General features: G+C 38.6%; 1 protein-coding gene and 1 long non-coding RNA gene across 2 annotated transcripts in view; one reads left to right on the forward strand and one right to left on the reverse strand.

The window, feature by feature from the left end:
* LOC146477792 (uncharacterized) overlaps positions 1-20,659 on the forward strand; it is a 299,841-nt gene that overhangs the window by 89,703 nt on the left and 189,479 nt on the right. The gene's annotated exons all lie outside the window — the stretch shown is intronic.
* LOC146477794 (uncharacterized) lies at positions 1,505-20,419 on the reverse strand. The gene is made up of 12 exons (XM_085113077.1): positions 20,344-20,419; positions 19,486-19,584; positions 17,372-17,470; positions 15,754-15,846; positions 15,258-15,356; positions 14,641-14,733; positions 13,955-14,062; positions 13,570-13,662; positions 11,973-12,065; positions 11,486-11,578; positions 10,883-10,975; positions 1,505-10,263 (listed from the first exon to the last, which is right to left on the reverse strand). The coding sequence occupies exons 1-12, from the start codon at positions 20,417-20,419 to the stop codon at positions 5,963-5,965; spliced, it is 5,340 nt and encodes a 1,779-aa protein (XP_084969203.1). The 3' UTR covers positions 1,505-5,962.

A 20,659-nucleotide genomic window follows, 5' to 3' on the forward strand; every position in this document is an offset into this window, starting at 1 on the left:
TTAAAAACCCTATCCAGGGACGCTCAATTAAGTGTGTGTATGTGCATGTGTGATGAAAAGTTCGAATTATCTGCGGTTGGATTCTGTCAAAACGCAAAGCAGGGAAATTGCATATAATACGAGTTATTAAGGATTCGGGTTACCAATTTTGTACTATAGGAAGTTCGCGTTAGCGAGAGATGAATTCTGCGGGAGATCGAAGGGGAACTCCATTTGAAGCAAAAATGTTTTTTGAAGGTATTAAGAAAAAGCATTTTTCGTTTGTTAACCATTTCGAAATTTTGTTAATTTAAAGACTGAGGCGCAGGAAAAGTTGGTGCAGTCAGCAAATTGTGCACAGACTAGCGCCCGTCCCCTGGAATGGCGGACAAGTATTAACTTTACTGGTGCTAAGGCCGGGCACCAAGAAAAAAACGGCCTACGAGTATCAACATTAGAGTTAAGGCCCGTACCCGGCATAGGGATCCACGTTCCTTGTCATTGCAATGCTCCGCTTGTCGCCATTGCACCAATAAAAAGGTCCGTTAATACAAGGGCCCATGTCCGAGCACCATTTCATGGCACCAAGATCAAACGGGGCACAGGTACTTCCAATTCATATTTTCAAAAAAGTTATTTTCAAGTGCTTTCCTTTGATGCAAAACAGGACTTGCTTCAGCTTTGGTTCCAATCAATGGTTTTTAACCTTGTCGTCAAACCGAATCAACGTTTTACACAAAACAGAATAAACAAATCAGAATTCGAAATGTTCCATTAAACTTAAAGAGGCTCGGGATATTCCAGTGGCTTGGTTTCATTTCTAATCGATGGAGAAAAGGGTGCGACATTATTTTAACCAATCAGAGCGTAACAAAGAAAAACCTAAACAAACGAAGAAAAACTTGCAATGGACAATTAACAAAAACAACACTAAAAACAAAAGTGTATCACATGTTGTCCTCGCTCGGTGTCCATTCATCTCTTTTAAGGTTAATTCTAAGCTGACATATGGAGAAAATACGCCCTGGTTGATGAATTTCGTATCGTCATCATCTCCCTGCTGTGAAATGTGTTGGTATTGTAAGTAATATATTAAACACAAGGAAGAGTGTTTCGTACGATTTTCAAACAACGAAAAGTGCGCCTCGCTTTTTCAGCCAACTATTCGAGGTGTTTAGAAATCGCATCAAACACTCTTTTGTGTGTTTGATGTAACTTCTCAAACCATTAATAGTTTATGAAGACATTCAAAGCAACCGTTCACTAAATTTTAGGATAATTACGATCACATTTCCAAATCTCATTCACTGTAGTGATGTCCATTACTTTCTCTTCATGAATTATCAATGAGTTTGTAAAGGAGAAATTCTATGTTGATCTCTGTAAATCAAACAGCAGATATAAACAAATTCCTTTAATTGACGAGTTTCTTTGTTCCCTTCGCTTATGTTCTGATGGACTAATCGGTATTTTAGGAACATTTCACGTTGATCTGTAAATCAAATACAGATATCATACTCAAGCATTTAAACTTCAAATGGTTTAATAAAATTCTAATATTACATTTTACTCCGATGTCGTTTCTCAGAGTCAATTTCATATTCGTCTCTTGTAATCTACTTGGTAAAAGTCACTTGGCACAAAACATTCAACCCTGCAATTACGTTACAAGGATTATAGAAAAAGACAAAATCTTCTGAATTTGTGTCTACTGGATCTAAAATGTTGAATCTGCTTTAACTTTCAAGTTCATTAATGTCTATGCACAATTGAGGTACCAAATGTACCCCACGTTTGAAATAAGTAAGGCTGTAACTGATTCGTTATCTACTTAACTACAAAACTTACACCATGTCTTTGGTTTGCACAGCACGACATAGCATAAAATAATGTTCTCGTTAGTTAAACTTTACTTAATGAAAGCAATAACATTTGGCAAGAAACAATTTCATGCCGTACCTCAAATTACAGGAGATTTAACAGCACAAGGATTATAGAAAAAAAAGACAAGATCTTCTAGATTTGTGTCTTCTGATTCTGAAACGTTAAATCTGCCTTGAACTTCAAGTTCATTAACGTCTATGTACAATTAAGGTACCAGATTGAGGCACCCCAAGTTTGAAATATGTACGACTCTACAAAACTTACATGCCGTACCTGAATTACAGGAGATTTAACAGTATAAGGATTATAGAAAAAAGACAAAACCTTCTCCATTTGTGTCTTCTGATTTTAAAATGTTGAATCTGCCTTAACGTCTACGTACAATTGAGGTACCAAATGCACCCTGTTGGTTACACTTTACTTAATGAAAGCAAAAACATTTGGCAAGAAACAATTTTTCCCCGTACTTGAATTACAGGAGATTTGTCAGCATAAGGATCATAGAAAGAAGACAAAACCTTCTCGATTTGTGTCTTCTGATTCTAAAATGTTCAAATACACTTAAGCTGCTTTGACTTTCACGGTCTTCAATTACTTACATTACTTACACTTAAAAGGTAATTTCTTCAACAAACCGATCCATTTGGGAATCATGAGAGGAGAGAAACCCCACAGTCACCTCAACAGCAAATTCACATTATCACCATGACAACGGACTTTCATTCTCACTTAATACTTCGGTAGTCTGCAGGTAACAGTGAGCCGATACCAGCTTCACATGCGATACGATATTCGTGATATATTACCCGATACTTGGCACTTTCTTTTATATCGATACTGTGACGTCTTTGCTCCAGACTTGTACTATGACGTCATTACCGTCGGTAGAATCCAGGCTTAAAAAGAGTAGAGAACGCTCAAGTTTCTGTACTGCCAAGAGAACAGTAAAATTCTTCCGCAAAAAAAGGCTATGCTTCAGAGCAGTAAGAATTAAAATTCCTCCAACGTTATGTGGAATACACATCACGCTTCTTTGAAGTTGTCAGTTTAACGGCATCGAAACAAAACCTGTGTCGTTCACAAGTATCGATACTTGAACACTACCAGGTATCGACTATGTGGCATCAATATCGACTCACCCTTACGCTACAGACTTCAGACTAAGTATCGGCTGCAGACCGAGATAAAATTATTCACCCAGCCTTGTGCGCAATTAGAAACGGCCAGGGTAACAGTACAAGGTGTGTGCACAATAAAATAACAACATAACCATGCATTTGCATTACATGCCACATGTTGGGATCGACAGGAAGAGAAGCATCTCTGCGGGAAACTTTGATAGATTCTTAATATACAATGACACTTTTCAAGAAAAACCGTAAACTCTTCCACTCCCACAGCAATGCTGTACAAAGTGGTTCTACCTTTTGAGTTTGTGGATGAAATCTTTAAGTGTGACCATTCAAATGAAAGCTTCTGAGCAGTACTTTCCTGTGGTGCTCAGCTGTTTATTATGCTGTACAAGCTGGTTTTAACTTTCGATTCCTTTGGATGAAATCCTAAAGTGTGACCATTCAAATGAAAGCTACTGAGTAGTACTTTCCTGTGGTACCGTAGCTGCACGAGGTGGTTCTATCTTTGAGTCTGTGGATGAAATTCCTCACATGTGACCAATCAATCAAAGCTACTAAACACCACTTTCTCGTGGTGTTCTTCCTTGTCTTCTGTGTTATACATTCAATTTGAGGATTTTCTTAAATTTCGAGTTTTAGATGCTCTTTGGAGTGAAACTCAGACTCGGGCCGAGTTTAATTTTCTAAATATCCACACGATTGTGTCCAACACGTTGATCTTCTTTGCACTTGCCTCACATCTAATAGCAAATGTTTAATCAGATTTTATCTCGGACTGCATTTTATACCCAGCCTCCAACTTTTCAAAACTAACCTGCTTTCGTCACGGTGCACAGAATTTTCCCCAAATGCTCGAACCTCTTACATCACTTACTACACAAAAAAATGAAGAATTTGGCTTGGTGTCTGGTTGAAAGGATCATTGATAACTCTTAATCTGTCAAGATTTCATTCCACTCCTGGGTCATTAATCAAGCAAGCGCGGCCACCAGTGGTAAATACAAAATAACGTATTTTGAGCTGAGAAATGGAGCTGCCTTGAAACGAAGGCTTATGCAGGGATTCCCCTCAATCGATCTACATTATCGTATCGTATCGTAGCTCTGTTTAACGATAATTCCCTGCAAAACCTCAATTACAAGGTAGTTCCAGTTCAACAAGTCCAAAATTAAACTACTCAACAAAAGGAGCGCCGTTACCTTTGACTAACACAATTAACACAGAGGCAAATTTGAAGACAGGAGACAGTTAACCCCTTAAGCCCCTATGGAGATCAGTAGCTCTGTCCTCCTTGAAAATACCGTAAACTCCCGCTTATAAGCCCTGGGCTAATACAACTTCGTAAGGGGTTTTAGATGGCCTTATAAACGGAGGGGATTATATCCTTAGGGGCTTATAACCGGAATAAAAAAACCGTTTCCAAACGAGCTATAACAGTGTTGATCGAAATACGTAGTTTATTTACTAGTTTTTAATAAAGCTTTAAAATGTCAATAATTGGAACAAAATTAAAACCAACAAGACGAACGAAACTAGAGGGGGGCTTATATCCGGGGGGGGGGGGGGGTGGGGGGGCTTATAATCAGATGTATTTTTTGGTTTACAGGTAGATGGGCCTATAACCGGGAGGACTTATAAGCGGGGGAGGGGGGGCTTGTAAGCGGCAGTTTACGGTATCGGTAAAACATCAAACACGCTGATCACGAGGATATAGCAAATGATCACTGAAAGATAAACTGATTTTGAGCAATTTCTCCCAACTAATACCACAACAAATATGAAGACACCAATGAGGAGAATTTGCGGTTTGATATTAGGGCTTAAAATGCTAATGACACTGCTAAGCAAGGTTGATACTCTTCATCATTCAACTTCACTTTAACAAGTAAGTGTTTGATATTAGGGCTTAAAAGGCTAATGACACTGCTAAGGAAGGTTGATACTCTTCACCATTCAACTTCACTTTAACAAGTAACTGTTTGATATTAGGGCTTAAAATGCTAATGACACTGCTAAGCAAGGTTGATACTCTTCACCATTTCTCGAGTGCGCTTAAAACTTTTCAAGTGTCCATAACTCGATAGACGCACAGCTAAAAGGATGAAACAGACGCGGTTTGGAACGGCGACAAGTGGTGGAACGGGGAAAACGTCGTCTGGTTACTCAGACCAATCCGTTTATAACAAAGTTAACAGAAAACGGTATAAAAAAAAAACAAGGGTGAGCGAAGAAAATCAAAACTGTCGGAGCTTTCCTAAGTTTATTAGTTACGAGCGTTCTAAACTTCCTTTTCTAAATATCTTCTTTCCTTTCATGCAAGAAACCGTATTTTGCGCCGTTTTGAAAATCATTTCAACTTGTTTTAGAGTTAATTTAAGTTGGACTTATTGGATCGCTATCGTCCAACGAACTTTTGCGTCTTTAATTAACATACTAATGGAAAAAAAGACGACTTTTGGAAATGGTAAAAAAGAAAAGGTTTTCATTGTCCTATAATACGAAAATTTTCCCTGGAAAACTACCGTTACCTAGCTTCTATTAATTTTATATCAGCGTTCAAACTTGTTTACCTGAGAGAATCCGATAGATCCAATCTGTAGTTTGTTTAGTTCTTGCTGAGCTCCTTACTAGCATAGCCCCACGGTGGGCTTTGAATTATTCCCGCCGCTATTTGTCGTTTCGTTTTCTCATAAAGAGCGACTTGATTTCACTCCAATCCAAAGATTTGACTTCTGTGTCGACTAAATTTACCTACTCTGGACTCGTTTTCTATCTTTCCGGTACTTCAAGAAAGTTTTCTTCTTCATTAGCGACCGAGAACAAATTTTCTTAGCTGAATGTAACTTGCACGTGTTATCATGATTGTATGAATACAGCGCATGCGTCAATCGAGTTATGGATACACGTCTCATTATTGAATTTAATCGGGTGAATTTACTTTCAGTTTGCTCATGGGGTGGTAGGTTTTAGCACATACGTTCCTCTCCATACAGGCTTACCGTTAAACTTAGATAAGTTAACGACTTACAGTCTGCAAAACACTTGCTAAGATCACATCCAAGGCCTCTACTTGTAGAACTGTGGTCGTTTATTGTCAAACTCAGAGTAGTTAATGTGTCACTTGCCAGATTATTGCAAAGTTCCAGTAACTGATCTTCACTCACTTCACTACAGCTATTGATTGTAAGACTGACAGTAGTTAATGACTTATTTCTGGCCAAAGCATTACCCAGATCCGTTATCCAGACTCCAATTGTGCCACTGTAGTTGTTGATTGTAAGAGTGAGTGTATGTAATGACTCGTTTGACGCCAAACCATGACCCAGACCCCATATCCGGTGTCCATCCGTGCCACTGTAGTTGTTGATTGTAAGAGTGAGTGTATGTAATGACTTGTTTGACGCAAAACCATCACCCAGACCCCATATCCAGTGTCCACCCGTGCCACTGTAGTTGTTGATTGTAAGAGTGAGTGTATGTAATGACTCGTTTGACGCCAAACCATGACCCAGACCCCATATCCAGTGTCCACCCGTGCCACTGTAGTTGTTGATTGTAAGAGAGAGTGTATGTAATGACTTGTTTGACGCCAAACTATCACCCAGATCCCATATCCAGTTTCCACCCGTGCCACTGTATTTGTTGATTGTAAGAGTGAGTGTATGTAATGACTTGTTTGACGCCAAACCATCACACAGATCATGTAACCAGTTTCCACCCGTGTCAGTGTAGTTGTTGATTGTAAGAGTGAGTGTATGTAATGACTTGTTTGACGCCAAACCATGACCCAGATCCTGTATCCAGTCTCCAGCCGTGCCACTGTAGTTGTTGATTGTAAGAGTGAGTGTATGTAATGACTTGTTTGACGCCAAACCATGACCCAGACCCCATATCCTGTCTCCACCCGTGCCACTGTAGTTGATTATAAGTGTGAGTGTATGTAATGACTCGTTTGACGCCAAACCATGATCCAGACCCCATATCCAGTCTCCACGCGTGCCACTGTAGTTGTTGATTATAAGAGAGAGTGTATGTAGTGACTTGTTTGACGCCAAACCATCACCCAGATCATGTAACCAGTTTCCAACCGTGTCACTGTATATGTTGATTGTAAGAGTGAGTGTATGTAATGACTTGTTTGACGCCAAACCATCACCCAGACCCCATATCCAGTCTCCACCCGTGCCACTGCAGTTGTTGATTGTAAGAGTGAGTGTATGTAATGACTTGTTTGACGCCAAACCATCACACAGAACTGACCGAAGGAAAGAACTCTCGCTTAAGTGGCTGTTGATGGTAAGGGGGAGTGCCGTTAAAGACGCGTTTTTCGCCAAAATGTTGCTGAGGTCTATTCCCTTGTCAGTGAGGGAATATAATGTAAGAGTGAGAGCGAGTGTAGCTAAGGAGGTGTTTTCCAACACTACTTCAAGCAGACGTTGCATCCACCCTACGTTCTCGCCAGGGCAGTTTCCGATTGTAAGAGCAAATGTTGTTAATGACGGGCTGTTTGTTAAACCGTCATTCAGACCCTGTGCCCAGTCATCACTCACGCCACTGATTGTGAGACTAAGTTCACTTGTTCCAGTATCCTTCACTTTAGTGAATACTGAAGGTAATAACGAGGGCTCATCAATACAGAAATGAAGGCCACAGGGAGAACAGTCTGATATCAAGTCATGGACAATCACCTTTAAGTTTGCATTGTGGTTGGCACCAGAAAACCGCTCAATAGCAGCCTTCCCGTTAGTAGTCAATTCTCCCCAAATGTTGAAAGTAACGGGGTGTACGCACTTTTCTATTTTCAGGTAGCTCATAAGACTGCTTACAACATCATCAAATACGTTTCCGTGAATGTTTAGAGTGAGTCGATACGGTGTGGACTTCACCAAGAGTCTCCCAACAGCTTCTATAACTTCACAGCTCAACTCACCCCAGAAGTTAAATGTCTGTTCTAAATTGAAACTGCTCTTAGCCAAAACAGGAGTAAGACAAGCGACCTTAGCAGCTGCAATGTTTCCACTGGTATTCGGGTGGAAAGTGCACGACTGCTTTGCTTTGTTTGCTGAAATTATGCCTTTGACAACATTCGCCCAGCTGTCAGAGAGTTCACCAAAGATTTTTACTTCCAAAGTATTCAAAGAGTTATTTTGCAAGAAACCTCTTTCTAGGAAGACGATGCCTGATTCACTCACCCTTCCAAAAACAACCAAAGTAAAAGATTTCAAAAAGGCTTGTTCTGAAAGTCCTTCACAAAGGGCAGCAGCTAATGAATCTTGCAACTCTCCAAAGATAGTGATGACAACAGAGGTCAAAGATGTGTTGACTAAAACTCTTTTCAAAGCCTTCACTGTAGTGTAACTTAATAAACCATAAATCTTGAGGACAACTGACTGCAATGGTGTATCCGCAGACAATCCCTTTTCAAGAGCTCTGGCCCAGTCCTCGCCCCACCCATTTAACAGTGCAAACGTCACTGAGGTCAAGGTGTTGCTTGTAGCCAAACTGTTACCAAGAATATCACCTATTTTACAAGGGAGACTTCTAATAGTAACTGACACTGAAGTCGAATTTTGAGATAGTCCATCGTAAAAGGCATTTCCGAGAGCTTCTAATCTGGAAACGAACAAACTCTGTAGTTTTGGACGGGATTTCAGATAATCAAAAGCAGAATTTACTTCGAAATCTTCATCATCTTTATCACAACACAAAGATAAATGAAAAGGATGCCGTAATTGTGAAAAGTTCCGGCAGTATTTTGCAACCTCAAAAAAACTATAACAAGAATGGCGGCCCACTTCCACAGTCAAAGGGAAAGGAATGAAGGAACAAAGAGCCATCGCCACTTCTTCAGCATTTCCACTTTCACTGAAACTTTCAGTGAAAAACGTTCCCTCCTCCTTTTTGCACTTGAGCCAGTCCCAGTTGTCACTCATCAGCTTCTCGCCAATCTGTCTGAAAAGGATACTCGCTTCCTCACCCAGTATACCAGAGAGAAACAGAAACACTTGTCGGTATTTTACTACAATATGCTTAATATGGAAGTCTAAGTGAAACTCTTTGAAGATATTGACCTCTTTCTTCAATAACAGAAATGCCAGGTATCGTGCGGCCAAGTATTCTACAAATGTTTTGTGGAAGAAGTGGTATTCGTGCTGTGGGTTGATCTTTTTCAGACTGGCTTCCTTGAAAACAAAACCTGATATCCGAGCTGCCAGATATGGATACATCTCTTCAAATTTTGCCAGTTCTCCTTCAAGAAAAGAAAGACGATCTTCTAACAGGCATTTCCAAGCTAACTCTCCCAGTGCAAGAAAAGTCTGTTTAAATTTCTTCTCAAGAGCCTTGTCATCCTGCGGAGCTTCCAACTTATTTTTTGCACAGAATCTTCGTAAAATGCATCGAACAATAATCTGATAGAGCTCAGTTCGACGAGATGGAAGTTGTCCTTCATAGTCCTCAAAAACAACACAGAGAAGGAGCAAATTCAATGGATTACTTGGTAAAGAACGGAGGAAAAAGTTTTCCTGGATTGCTTTGATAAGCCTCTCTCCTTTTGACAAATGCTCGGGCCCCAAAAGATTAAAATGCCTCCTGATGTACTGAAAAGCATCTTTGTCAGCAAATCCTTCTATTTGCAAAAGGACATCAAAGTCAACGTTCTGTCTCAATTTTATTCCTCTCTCTTGGCGCGATGTCGCCAGAAGAAAGCAGAATGGAAATATTCGTCTGTGAAGCAATTGATCCACGTGATCTTCAACACCTTTAGGTAGCTCGTCAAGGCCATCCAAAATTATTAGAACTTGTTCTTGGTTATGGATATCCTGGATGTAATCCCTTAACTCTTTCTTTATGTCGTCATCTTCAGGTAGAAGTTGTTCATCGATGGCTTTTATTATGTCTCCATCAATGTCCCGGCATTTCAGAAGTAACACAATATTAAATTCAGGAAATGAACACCCTTTCGGAATTTTTCCATTTGCCCAATCACAGGCTATTTTAAGGCAGAAAGTTGTCTTGCCAATTCCTGGGCTTCCCTCTACCAGCACGTTTTTAGCATCTTCCGATATTTCAGGGCTTTTGAAGATGTCATACATGTACACTTCCTTATTTTCAAGGCGAAAGTCTGTGTTTCGTCTGGATAACATTGTCAATCTTGTGTAGACATCTTCAAGAGGTAACTTCAAGGTGTTCTCCCAAAGGAGGGGTCTCAAAAGAGACCGCCTGTTATACTCTGCTTTTAGAAACTTGACAACAGGGTTATCTTGCCCTACAACAAAACAGCAATCACAGTCAAAATTGTTTTCTGCGTGGAACAGTTACTGAGAGCATGATTTTTAACATACGGCTTGAATAGGTATTTTCACTTTGAGTCCCGCACGCTCGGTGTCAAAATACATGAATTTGTTCTGAGTGGGAAAAATATATATATTTAAGTACGACAAAATGGAGTTAAAGATCTCGTGCACATTTACTGATAAAACGCATCTAAACTGTAATGCACAGGAGAGTGTTTGTAATAGAAAAGGTCAGAGTGCATATATTATTTAACAATTGTGTTTTACAAAGAATGGCCAGTGTGACAGTAGTCCAATGTTATAACCACTACACCACCAGAACAACCAATCAAAGAGATGACTAGTGAGATTTGGCTTGTGGGCCTTCAAGAGAATTTTCCTTTCAAGGTGACACAGTAGTGGAAGCCCATACCTCCATTATTTTGTAACTCATCTATTAGGATCAAATTCATGATGTACCAACTTAGAAGGTTACAAGGGAGGATCCAGTGAAGGATACAAACAACATATACAAGATAAGTATGTAAATGCTTTGTGACAGCTCTGATGTTAACTTAAACTTTTGTATAATTTCAATTCTAATATACCAACCTTGAATTTCACTTGTCAGATGAGTTTGAGAGGCTGCAGGGAAAGGAAGCTGACTGTAACCTGCTACTGAAGACTGACTTCCACCAGAAAATCCTTCAGAGGGGAAAATTGTAAATATTATAAGCAAATTTGTATGTCATTATAGTCATAAAAGGAGTCACTAGATAAATAGAAATCTGGTTCTTAAAGTACCTCAGATCAGAGCCTGCAGAAGCAGGGGCCTTTTCTAGCTCAACAACAGGGGTGGTGTATGACAAGGAAAATCATATTCACACAGTTACAACATTTTTTGAGCCAATTTTAATCAGGATTTTATTTGGAAACTGACTATTAATCCCATCTAGATTCTGCCTGCAGTGACTTTGAACCTGAATAGCTTCTTTTAATATTTGTGCATTGAGCCCACCAAACGTAAGGAATTTTTCGAAAATTGATCTTGGAAAAAACAGGATGTGGTTGGTTAGTGTTTGTTGACTTTGATGTTATCATGGCAACCAATTTTTCACAGGCAGTATCTTCAGAATGAGAAAAATCCCTTTTTAAAACGAAAATTTTAGTTTTACGGTAGTTTTATTGTAATTGTTTTAAGTATTTCCCACCTACCTTCAATTCCACTTCTCAAATGTGTTTGTGAGGCTGCAGGGAAAGGAAGCTGACTGTAACCTGCTACTGAAGACTGACCTCCACCAGAAAAACCTTCAGAGGGGAAAATTATAGTAAAAGAAAACTTTATGTCATTATTCTCATAAAGAAAGACACTGAAGAATGCAAAGGTGGTTTCTGAAGTCCTCACATCACAGCCTGTGACACAGAAGCGTTTTCCAGCTCTTGATTCACCCACAGGCAAAGTAAGGACTGAAACAAGTGTCTCCTGTGGCAGGCTAATCAGATCATTAGCAGAGCAGAAAACATGGCTCAGACAAAAGCATTAAATTACCTTAGCATATGGCAAACAAAATTATGTTCACATAGTAAAGTCAATTTAAATAAATATTTATTTTTTTTATAATTTAACAACTAATTACCCTTAAAAATCTATTCTTAATGCCATGTGACAGTTGTTGGGATTATACAAAATGTTTTCACCCACCTTCAATTCCACTTGTCAGGTAAGTTTGTGGGGTCACAGGGAAAGGAAGCTGACTGTAACCTGCTACTGAAGACTGACTTCCACCAGAAAAACCTTAGGAGGGGGAAAATTATTAATAAAAGCAAACTTGTATGTCATTATGCGGCGATCAACTCGAAACTTCAACATCCCCCCCCCCCCGGGCAAACCCCGGGCATTTGAACTTTTGCAGATTGGATCGTTCAAATTCCCGCCCCCTCGAGCTAAAAGGGTGTTCAAATGCCCTACCTTATCGTCGGATTTGTCTGTCAAATGCCCCTCCTAAAGAACAACCGTTGTCGGCTCCTGTCATGAGTTACTACAAAAGCCACAACTTTTTAAAACATTGAAACTAATGATTGGAAATTGAATTTATTAAGTCGGAAAATGTCAATCGATCAGCAAGTGTAAGCTGTTCTAACTCCGAAACACGGCAAAGGTTGTTTGACGAGAAATACATAATAACATATTTAAAATGAGTTAGCCGGCTACGTAGACTGTTCGAGTGGCAGGGTATTCTGCAGTTTAAGCCAAAGCGGCGGTTTTTCATTCGACAATGTTTTTTTTTTCTTTAACTGTTCACTGCTGTTTTATGCCGGGCTATTCTAAAAACCTCTGCAGACACAAATGCGGGAGAAAGGCGCAGCTTGACTCATTGCATAAAAGCTCCATCGTTTAAAGAACTAGAAATACATATTAATTAGTTAGCCGGCTACGTAGAATGTTGTTCGAGTGGCAGGATATTCTGCAATTTAAGCCAAAGCGGTTTTTCATTCGACAGTGTTTATTTTTTTCACTATTCACTGCGGGAGCGCAGCTTGACTCATTGTATAAAAAATCTGCATCGTTTATATACAATCTATAAAAATAATTAATATTTAAGCTCTCTCACTTTTGAAGACCTTTTTTTTTTTGTAAGCTTTTTTTGTAATGCTGTATCTCTTCCTTTAAACTCTTCCATCTCGTCCAAACACTTGTCTATAGCTGTTAGCGACTTCGGCGCCCCCCCCCCCCAAAAAAAAAAAAGCGATTTGAAACCTGACACTTCCGGTTCAATTTTCCCCACCCCACCCAGGCAAGGTCAAATTCCCCACCCCCGGGAAGGCCTTACCCGTCAAATTCCCCACTCCCGGGCACAGAAAATAGTCAAATGCCCGGGGTTTGCCCGGGGGGGGGGGGGGGGGGGGATGTTGAAGTTTCGATTTGATCAGCGCATTATTCTCATAAAGAAAGATACTGAAAAATGCAAAGGTGGTTTCTGAAGTCATCACATCACAGCTTGAAATGCAGAAACCTTTTCCAGCTCTTGATTCACCCACAGGTGAAATAAGGACTGAAACAAGTGTCTCCTGTGGCAGACTATTCAGATCATCAGGAGAGGAGAAAATATTTATGGCTCAGACAAAAGCATTAAATTAACTTAGCATATATGGCAAAGAAAATTATGTTCACATAGTAAAGTCAATTTAAATAAATATTTATTTTTTAATAATTTGAAAACTTACCCTTAAAAATCTATTCTTTAATTAATAAATGCCATGTGACAGTTGTTGGGATTATACAAAATGTTTTCGCCCACCTTCAATTCCACTTGTCAGGTAAGTTTGTGGGGTCACAGGGAAAGGAACCTGACTGTAACCTGCTACTGAAGACTGACTTTCACCAGAAAAACCTTCAGAGGGAAAAATTGTAATGAGAAAATTTGTTTGTCATTATACTCATAAACAAAGACACAAGACACATGAAAAGGTGGGTCTTGAAGTACCTCAGATCACAACCTGTGCCTCCTGAGGGCTTTTCTAGCTCCACAACAGCGTTAGTGTATAACAAAGAAAATTATATTCATACAATAAACAGATTTTCAGGGTCAATTTAATACGGATTTGATTTTAAAACTGACTTTTACAATGCCTCAAATATGCCATTCGATGGTTGTTCGGATTATTCAAAATGTTCCCACTAACCTTGAGTTCCACTTGTCAGATGAGTTTGAGAGGCCACAGGGGGTGGAAGCTGACTGTAACCTGCTACTGAAAACTGACTTCCACCAGAAAAACCTCCAGAGGGGAAAACTGCAATAACAAAATTATACAACATCGCACTTTTGTTTTCAGAGTGAATGTACAATGAGACAGCAGCATGTAGCAGCTACATGAACACAAGGAGAAAAAGCCACATACATGTAAGTACACCACTTGTATAAAAAAGTAACTATTGTTTAATGATTGACATACCAAGACAGCAAACAATTGAAGGGCTGAGATCATAAACGACCCAATGAGTATATGAATATAATATTGATATATTCAATATGAAGGGCTGAGAGCATATAATTGCCCAAATGACTTTTCAGATTGCTTTTTCTTGTTTTAGCTCAGATTCACCGGAGTTTTTGTATGTGGCCTTGAATTCTTTCAGGAAACGTTCCTCGATGTTTTATTTCCTGCTTTGCTGCACAATTTACAAAGCAGCAGATAAAATATTGGAGCAACATTCCCTAAATTAATTCATTAGGCCACCTACAAAAATTGCAGCCAATCTTAACCTAAACAACAAAATGTGATCTGAAAAGTCATTTGGGTTGATTATGCTATTCAGCCCTTCAATATTATTTTGCAAATGTTACCCATACTTTGATGTTTACACTTACTTTCAGTTCCACCTCTTAGATGAGTTTGAGAGGTTGAAGGGAAAGGAAGCTGACTGTAACCTGGTACTGAAGACTGACTTCCAACAGAAAAACCTTCAGAAGGAAAAATTGTAAATATTAGATAGCAAACTTGTATGTCATTATACTCATAAAGAGAGCCACTAGACAAATGGAAAGTGGGTCTTGAGGTATCTCAGATCAGAGCCTGCAAAAGCAGGGGCCTTTTCCAGTTGAATAACAGCGTTATTGTATAACAAAGAAAATTATATTCACGCTATAAACAGGTGTTTAGGGTCAATTTAAATCACGATTTTATGTGAAAACTGACTATTAATCACATCTAGATGGGGGCAGATTCTGCCTGCACTGACTTTGAATCTGAATAACTTCTTTTGATATTTGTGCATTAAGCCCATCAAACTTTAGGAATTTTTCTAAAATTTTAATCTGGGAATAAACTTGACGTGGTTGGTTAGTATTTGTTGACTTTGATGTTATCGTGGCAACCAATTTTTTCACAGGCATTTTCTTCAGAAATTGAAAAATCCCTTTTTTAAAACAAAAATTTTAGTTTTATGGTAGTTTTATTGTAACTGTTTTAAGTATTTCCCACCTACCTTCAATTCGACCTCTCAAATGTGTTTGTGAGGCTGCAGGTAAAGGAAACTGACTGTAACCTGCTACATGTACTGAAGACTGACCTCCACCAGAAAAACCTTCAGAGGGGGAAAATTATTAATAAAAGCAAACTTGTATGTCATTATTCTCATAAAGAAAGACACTGAAAAACGCAAAGGTAGTTTCTGGAGTCCTCACATTTCAGCTTAAGATGCAGAAGCCTTTTCCAGCTCTGATTCACCCACAGGCGAAATAAGGACTGAAACAAGTGTCTCCTGTGGCAAGCTATTCAGATCATTTGCAGAGCAGAAAATATGGCTGAGACAAAAGCATTAAATTAACTTAGCATATGGCAAAGAAAATTATGTTCACACAATAAAGTCAATTTAAATAAATATTTATTTTTTTAATAATTTAACAACTAATTACCCCTTAAAAATTTCTTCTTAATGCCATGTGACAGTTGTTAGGATTACACAAAATGTTTTCGCCCACCTTCTGTTCCACTTGTCAGGTAAGTTTGTGGGGTCACAGGGAAAGGACGCTGACTGTAACCTGCTACTGAAGACTGACTTCCACCAGAAAAACCTTAGGAGGGGGAAATTGTAGTGAGAAAACTTGTTTGTCATTATACTCATAAAGAAAGACACAAGACACATGAAAAGGTGGGTCTTGAAGTACCTCAGATCGCAACCTGTGCATGCTGAGGGCTTTTCTAGCTCCACAACAGCGTTAGTGTATAACAAAGAAAATGATATTCATACAATAAACAGATTTTCAGGGTCAATTTAATATGGATTTGATTTTCAAACTGACTTTTAAAATGCCTCAAAAATGCCATTTGATGCTTGTTGGGACTATTCAAAATGTTTCCCACTGACTTCCACCAGAAAAACCTTCAGAGGAGAAAATTGCAATAACAAAATTATACAACATAACACTTTTATTTTCAGAGTGAATGTACAATGAGACAGCAGCATGTAGCAGGTACATGAATGCAAGGAGAAAAGCCACATACATGTAAGTACACCACTTGTATAAAAAAGTAACTATTGTTTAATGATTGAGACACCAAGACAGCACACAATTGAAGGGCTGAGCTCATAACCGACCCAATGAATATATGAATATAACATTGATATATTCAATATGAAGGGCTGAGAGCATATAATTGCCCAAATGACTTTTCGGATTGCTTTTTCTTGTTTTAGCTCAGATTCACCGGAGTTTTTGTATGTGGCCTTGAATTCTTTCTGGGAACGTCGCTCAACTGTTTTATTTGCTGCTTTGCCGCCCAATTTACAAAGGAGCAGATAAAACGTTGGAGCAACATTCCCTAAATTAATTCATTAGGCCACCTACAAAAATTGCAGCCAATTTTAACCTAAACAACAAAATGTGATCTGAAAAGTCATTTGGGTTATTTATGCTATTCAGCCCTTCAATATTATTTTGCAAATGTTACCCATACTTTGATGTTTACGCCTACCGGTACTTTCAGTTCCACTTCTTAGATGAGTTTGAGAGGTTGAAGGGAAAGGAAGCTGACTGTAACCTGGTACTGAAGACTGACTTCCAACAGAAAAACCTTCAGAAGGGAAAATTGTAAATATTATATTAGCAAACTTGAAAGTCATTATACTCATAAAGAGAGCCACTAGACAAATGGAAAGTGGGTCTTGAGGTATCTCAGATCAGAGCCTGCAAAAGCAGGGGCCTTTTCCAGTTGAATAACAGCGTTATTGTATAACAAAGAAAATTATATCCATGCTATAAACAGGTGTTTAGGGTCAATTTAAATCAGGATTTTATGTGAAAACAGACTATAAATCCCATCTAGATGGGGGCAGATTCTGCCTGCACTGACTTTGAACCTGAATAACTTCTTTTGATATTTGTGCATTAAGCCCATGAAACTTTAGGAATTTTTTGAAAATTTTAATCTGGGAATAAACTTGATGTGGTTGGTTAATGTTTGTTGACTTTGATGTTATCATGGCAACCAATTTTTTCAGAGACATTTTCTTCAGAAAATGAAAAATCCCTTTTTTAAAACGAAAATTTTAGTTTTACGGTACTTTTATTGTAATTGTTTTAAGTATTTCCCACCTACCTTCAATTCCACTTCTCAAATGTGTTTGTGAGGCTGCAGGTAAAGGAAACTGACTGTAACCTGCTACATGTACTGAAGACTGACCTCCACCAGAAAAACCTTCAGAGGGGGAAAATTATTAATAAAAGCAAACTTGTATGTCATTATTCTCATAAAGAAAGACACTGAAAAACGCAAAGGTAGTTTCTGGAGTCCTCACATTTCAGCTTAAGATGCAGAAGCCTTTTCCAGCTCTGATTCACCCACAGGCGAAATAAGGACTGAAACAAGTGTCTCCTGTGGCAAGCTATTCAGATCATTTGCAGAGCAGAAAATATGGCTGAGACAAAAGCATTAAATTAACTTAGCATATGGCAAAGAAAATTATGTTCACACAATAAAGTCAATTTAAATAAATATTTATTTTTTTAATAATTTAACAACTAATTACCCCTTAAAAATTTCTTCTTAATGCCATGTGACAGTTGTTAGGATTACACAAAATGTTTTCGCCCACCTTCTGTTCCACTTGTCAGGTAAGTTTGTGGGGTCACAGGGAAAGGACGCTGACTGTAACCTGCTACTGAAGACTGACTTCCACCAGAAAAACCTTAGGAGGGGGAAATTGTAGTGAGAAAACTTGTTTGTCATTATACTCATAAAGAAAGACACAAGACACATGAAAAGGTGGGTCTTGAAGTACCTCAGATCGCAACCTGTGCATGCTGAGGGCTTTTCTAGCTCCACAACAGCGTTAGTGTATAACAAAGAAAATGATATTCATACAATAAACAGATTTTCAGGGTCAATTTAATATGGATTTGATTTTCAAACTGACTTTTAAAATGCCTCAAAAATGCCATTTGATGCTTGTTGGGACTATTCAAAATGTTTCCCACTGACTTCCACCAGAAAAACCTTCAGAGGAGAAAATTGCAATAACAAAATTATACAACATAACACTTTTATTTTCAGAGTGAATGTACAATGAGACAGCAGCATGTAGCAGGTACATGAATGCAAGGAGAAAAGCCACATACATGTAAGTACACCACTTGTATAAAAAAGTAACTATTGTTTAATGATTGAGACACCAAGACAGCACACAATTGAAGGGCTGAGCTCATAACCGACCCAATGAATATATGAATATAACATTGATATATTCAATATGAAGGGCTGAGAGCATATAATTGCCCAAATGACTTTTCGGATTGCTTTTTCTTGTTTTAGCTCAGATTCACCGGAGTTTTTGTATGTGGCCTTGAATTCTTTCTGGGAACGTCGCTCAACTGTTTTATTTGCTGCTTTGCCGCCCAATTTACAAAGGAGCAGATAAAACGTTGGAGCAACATTCCCTAAATTAATTCATTAGGCCACCTACAAAAATTGCAGCCAATTTTAACCTAAACAACAAAATGTGATCTGAAAAGTCATTTGGGTTATTTATGCTATTCAGCCCTTCAATATTATTTTGCAAATGTTACCCATACTTTGATGTTTACGCCTACCGGTACTTTCAGTTCCACTTCTTAGATGAGTTTGAGAGGTTGAAGGGAAAGGAAGCTGACTGTAACCTGGTACTGAAGACTGACTTCCAACAGAAAAACCTTCAGAAGGGAAAATTGTAAATATTATATTAGCAAACTTGAAAGTCATTATACTCATAAAGAGAGCCACTAGACAAATGGAAAGTGGGTCTTGAGGTATCTCAGATCAGAGCCTGCAAAAGCAGGGGCCTTTTCCAGTTGAATAACAGCGTTATTGTATAACAAAGAAAATTATATCCATGCTATAAACAGGTGTTTAGGGTCAATTTAAATCAGGATTTTATGTGAAAACAGACTATAAATCCCATCTAGATGGGGGCAGATTCTGCCTGCACTGACTTTGAACCTGAATAACTTCTTTTGATATTTGTGCATTAAGCCCATGAAACTTTAGGAATTTTTTGAAAATTTTAATCTGGGAATAAACTTGATGTGGTTGGTTAATGTTTGTTGACTTTGATGTTATCATGGCAACCAATTTTTTCAGAGACATTTTCTTCAGAAAATGAAAAATCCCTTTTTTAAAACGAAAATTTTAGTTTTACGGTACTTTTATTGTAATTGTTTTAAGTATTTCCCACCTACCTTCAATTCCACTTCTCAAATGTGTTTGTGAGGCTGCAGGTAAAGGAAACTGACTGTAACCTGCTACATGTACTGAAGACTGACCTCCACCAGAAAAACCTTCAGAGGGGGAAAATTGTTAATAAAAGCAAACTTGTATGTCATTATTCTCATAAAGAAAGACACTGAAGAATGCAAAGGTGGTTTCTGAAGTCATCACATCACAGCTTGAAATGCAGAAGCCTTTTCCAGCTCTTGATTCACCCACAGGTGAAATAAGGACTGAAACAAGTGTCTCCTGTGGCAGACTATTCAGATCACCAGCAGAGGAGAAAATATGGCTCAGACAAAAGCATTGAATTAACTTAGCATATGGCAAACAAAATTATGTTCACATAGTAAAGTCAGTTTAAATAAATATTCATTTTTTAATTACTTGAAAACTTACCCTTAAAAATTTATTCTTAATGCCATATGACAGTTGTTGGGCCAGTACGAAAATTTCCGGCCTGACCTTGGCGGGAATACCGTTGATAGAACCAAACATCAGCAAAACAAGAACCGGGCAAAAAAATGTCTGGCTCAAAGCTAATAAGCCAGACAAATGTTACGCTCGTGTCTGGGTCACGGCAGCCGCACAAGACACTTACAGGAACAGATCAAGAGCCAAACAACCTCAAATTATTTTTCCAAATTTAACAACTTTAATAAGTAGCTAGGCACGGGCCTGATAAGAGCCTGACACGAGATTGGAAAGAGCCAGACAAGGTACGTTTCGTTTCCTGTCAATGAAATTGATCGCAAAGACAATGTTAAGTCTAGCTGTTACAGTGTCAAGGAATATAAATAAAGCACGAACAGCGTTGTTTATAAACACACCTGCATATGGTATTACGGTCATCATGCTGCTCGACGGACCGCAAAATTTGGAAATCTCAAACTTGACCCCATTCATGGAGGACGCTGAAAAAAAAGCCGAGTTCCCTCTTGACAAAAGTTTTGAAAATCAGGGCATTCCGCCAGCTGAATCCGCAAAGAAGTCGTTTCGCTGGATTCCAAGATCAACGTATGTCACACACTGCACGTACAGCGATGCGTTTTTTTGATTCCTAGCACGCGTTTTTATCAATCAAATGCCAATTTTAAGAGACATGTTGCAGATAAGTCTCTCATTGTTTAAATTCATTTTTCATTG

The sequence above is a fragment of the Pavona decussata genome, unplaced genomic scaffold, assembly GCF_977016875.1.
Source record: "Pavona decussata unplaced genomic scaffold, jaPavDecu1.1 SCAFFOLD_69, whole genome shotgun sequence".
Classification (NCBI taxonomy): Eukaryota; Metazoa; Cnidaria; class Anthozoa; order Scleractinia; family Agariciidae; genus Pavona; species Pavona decussata.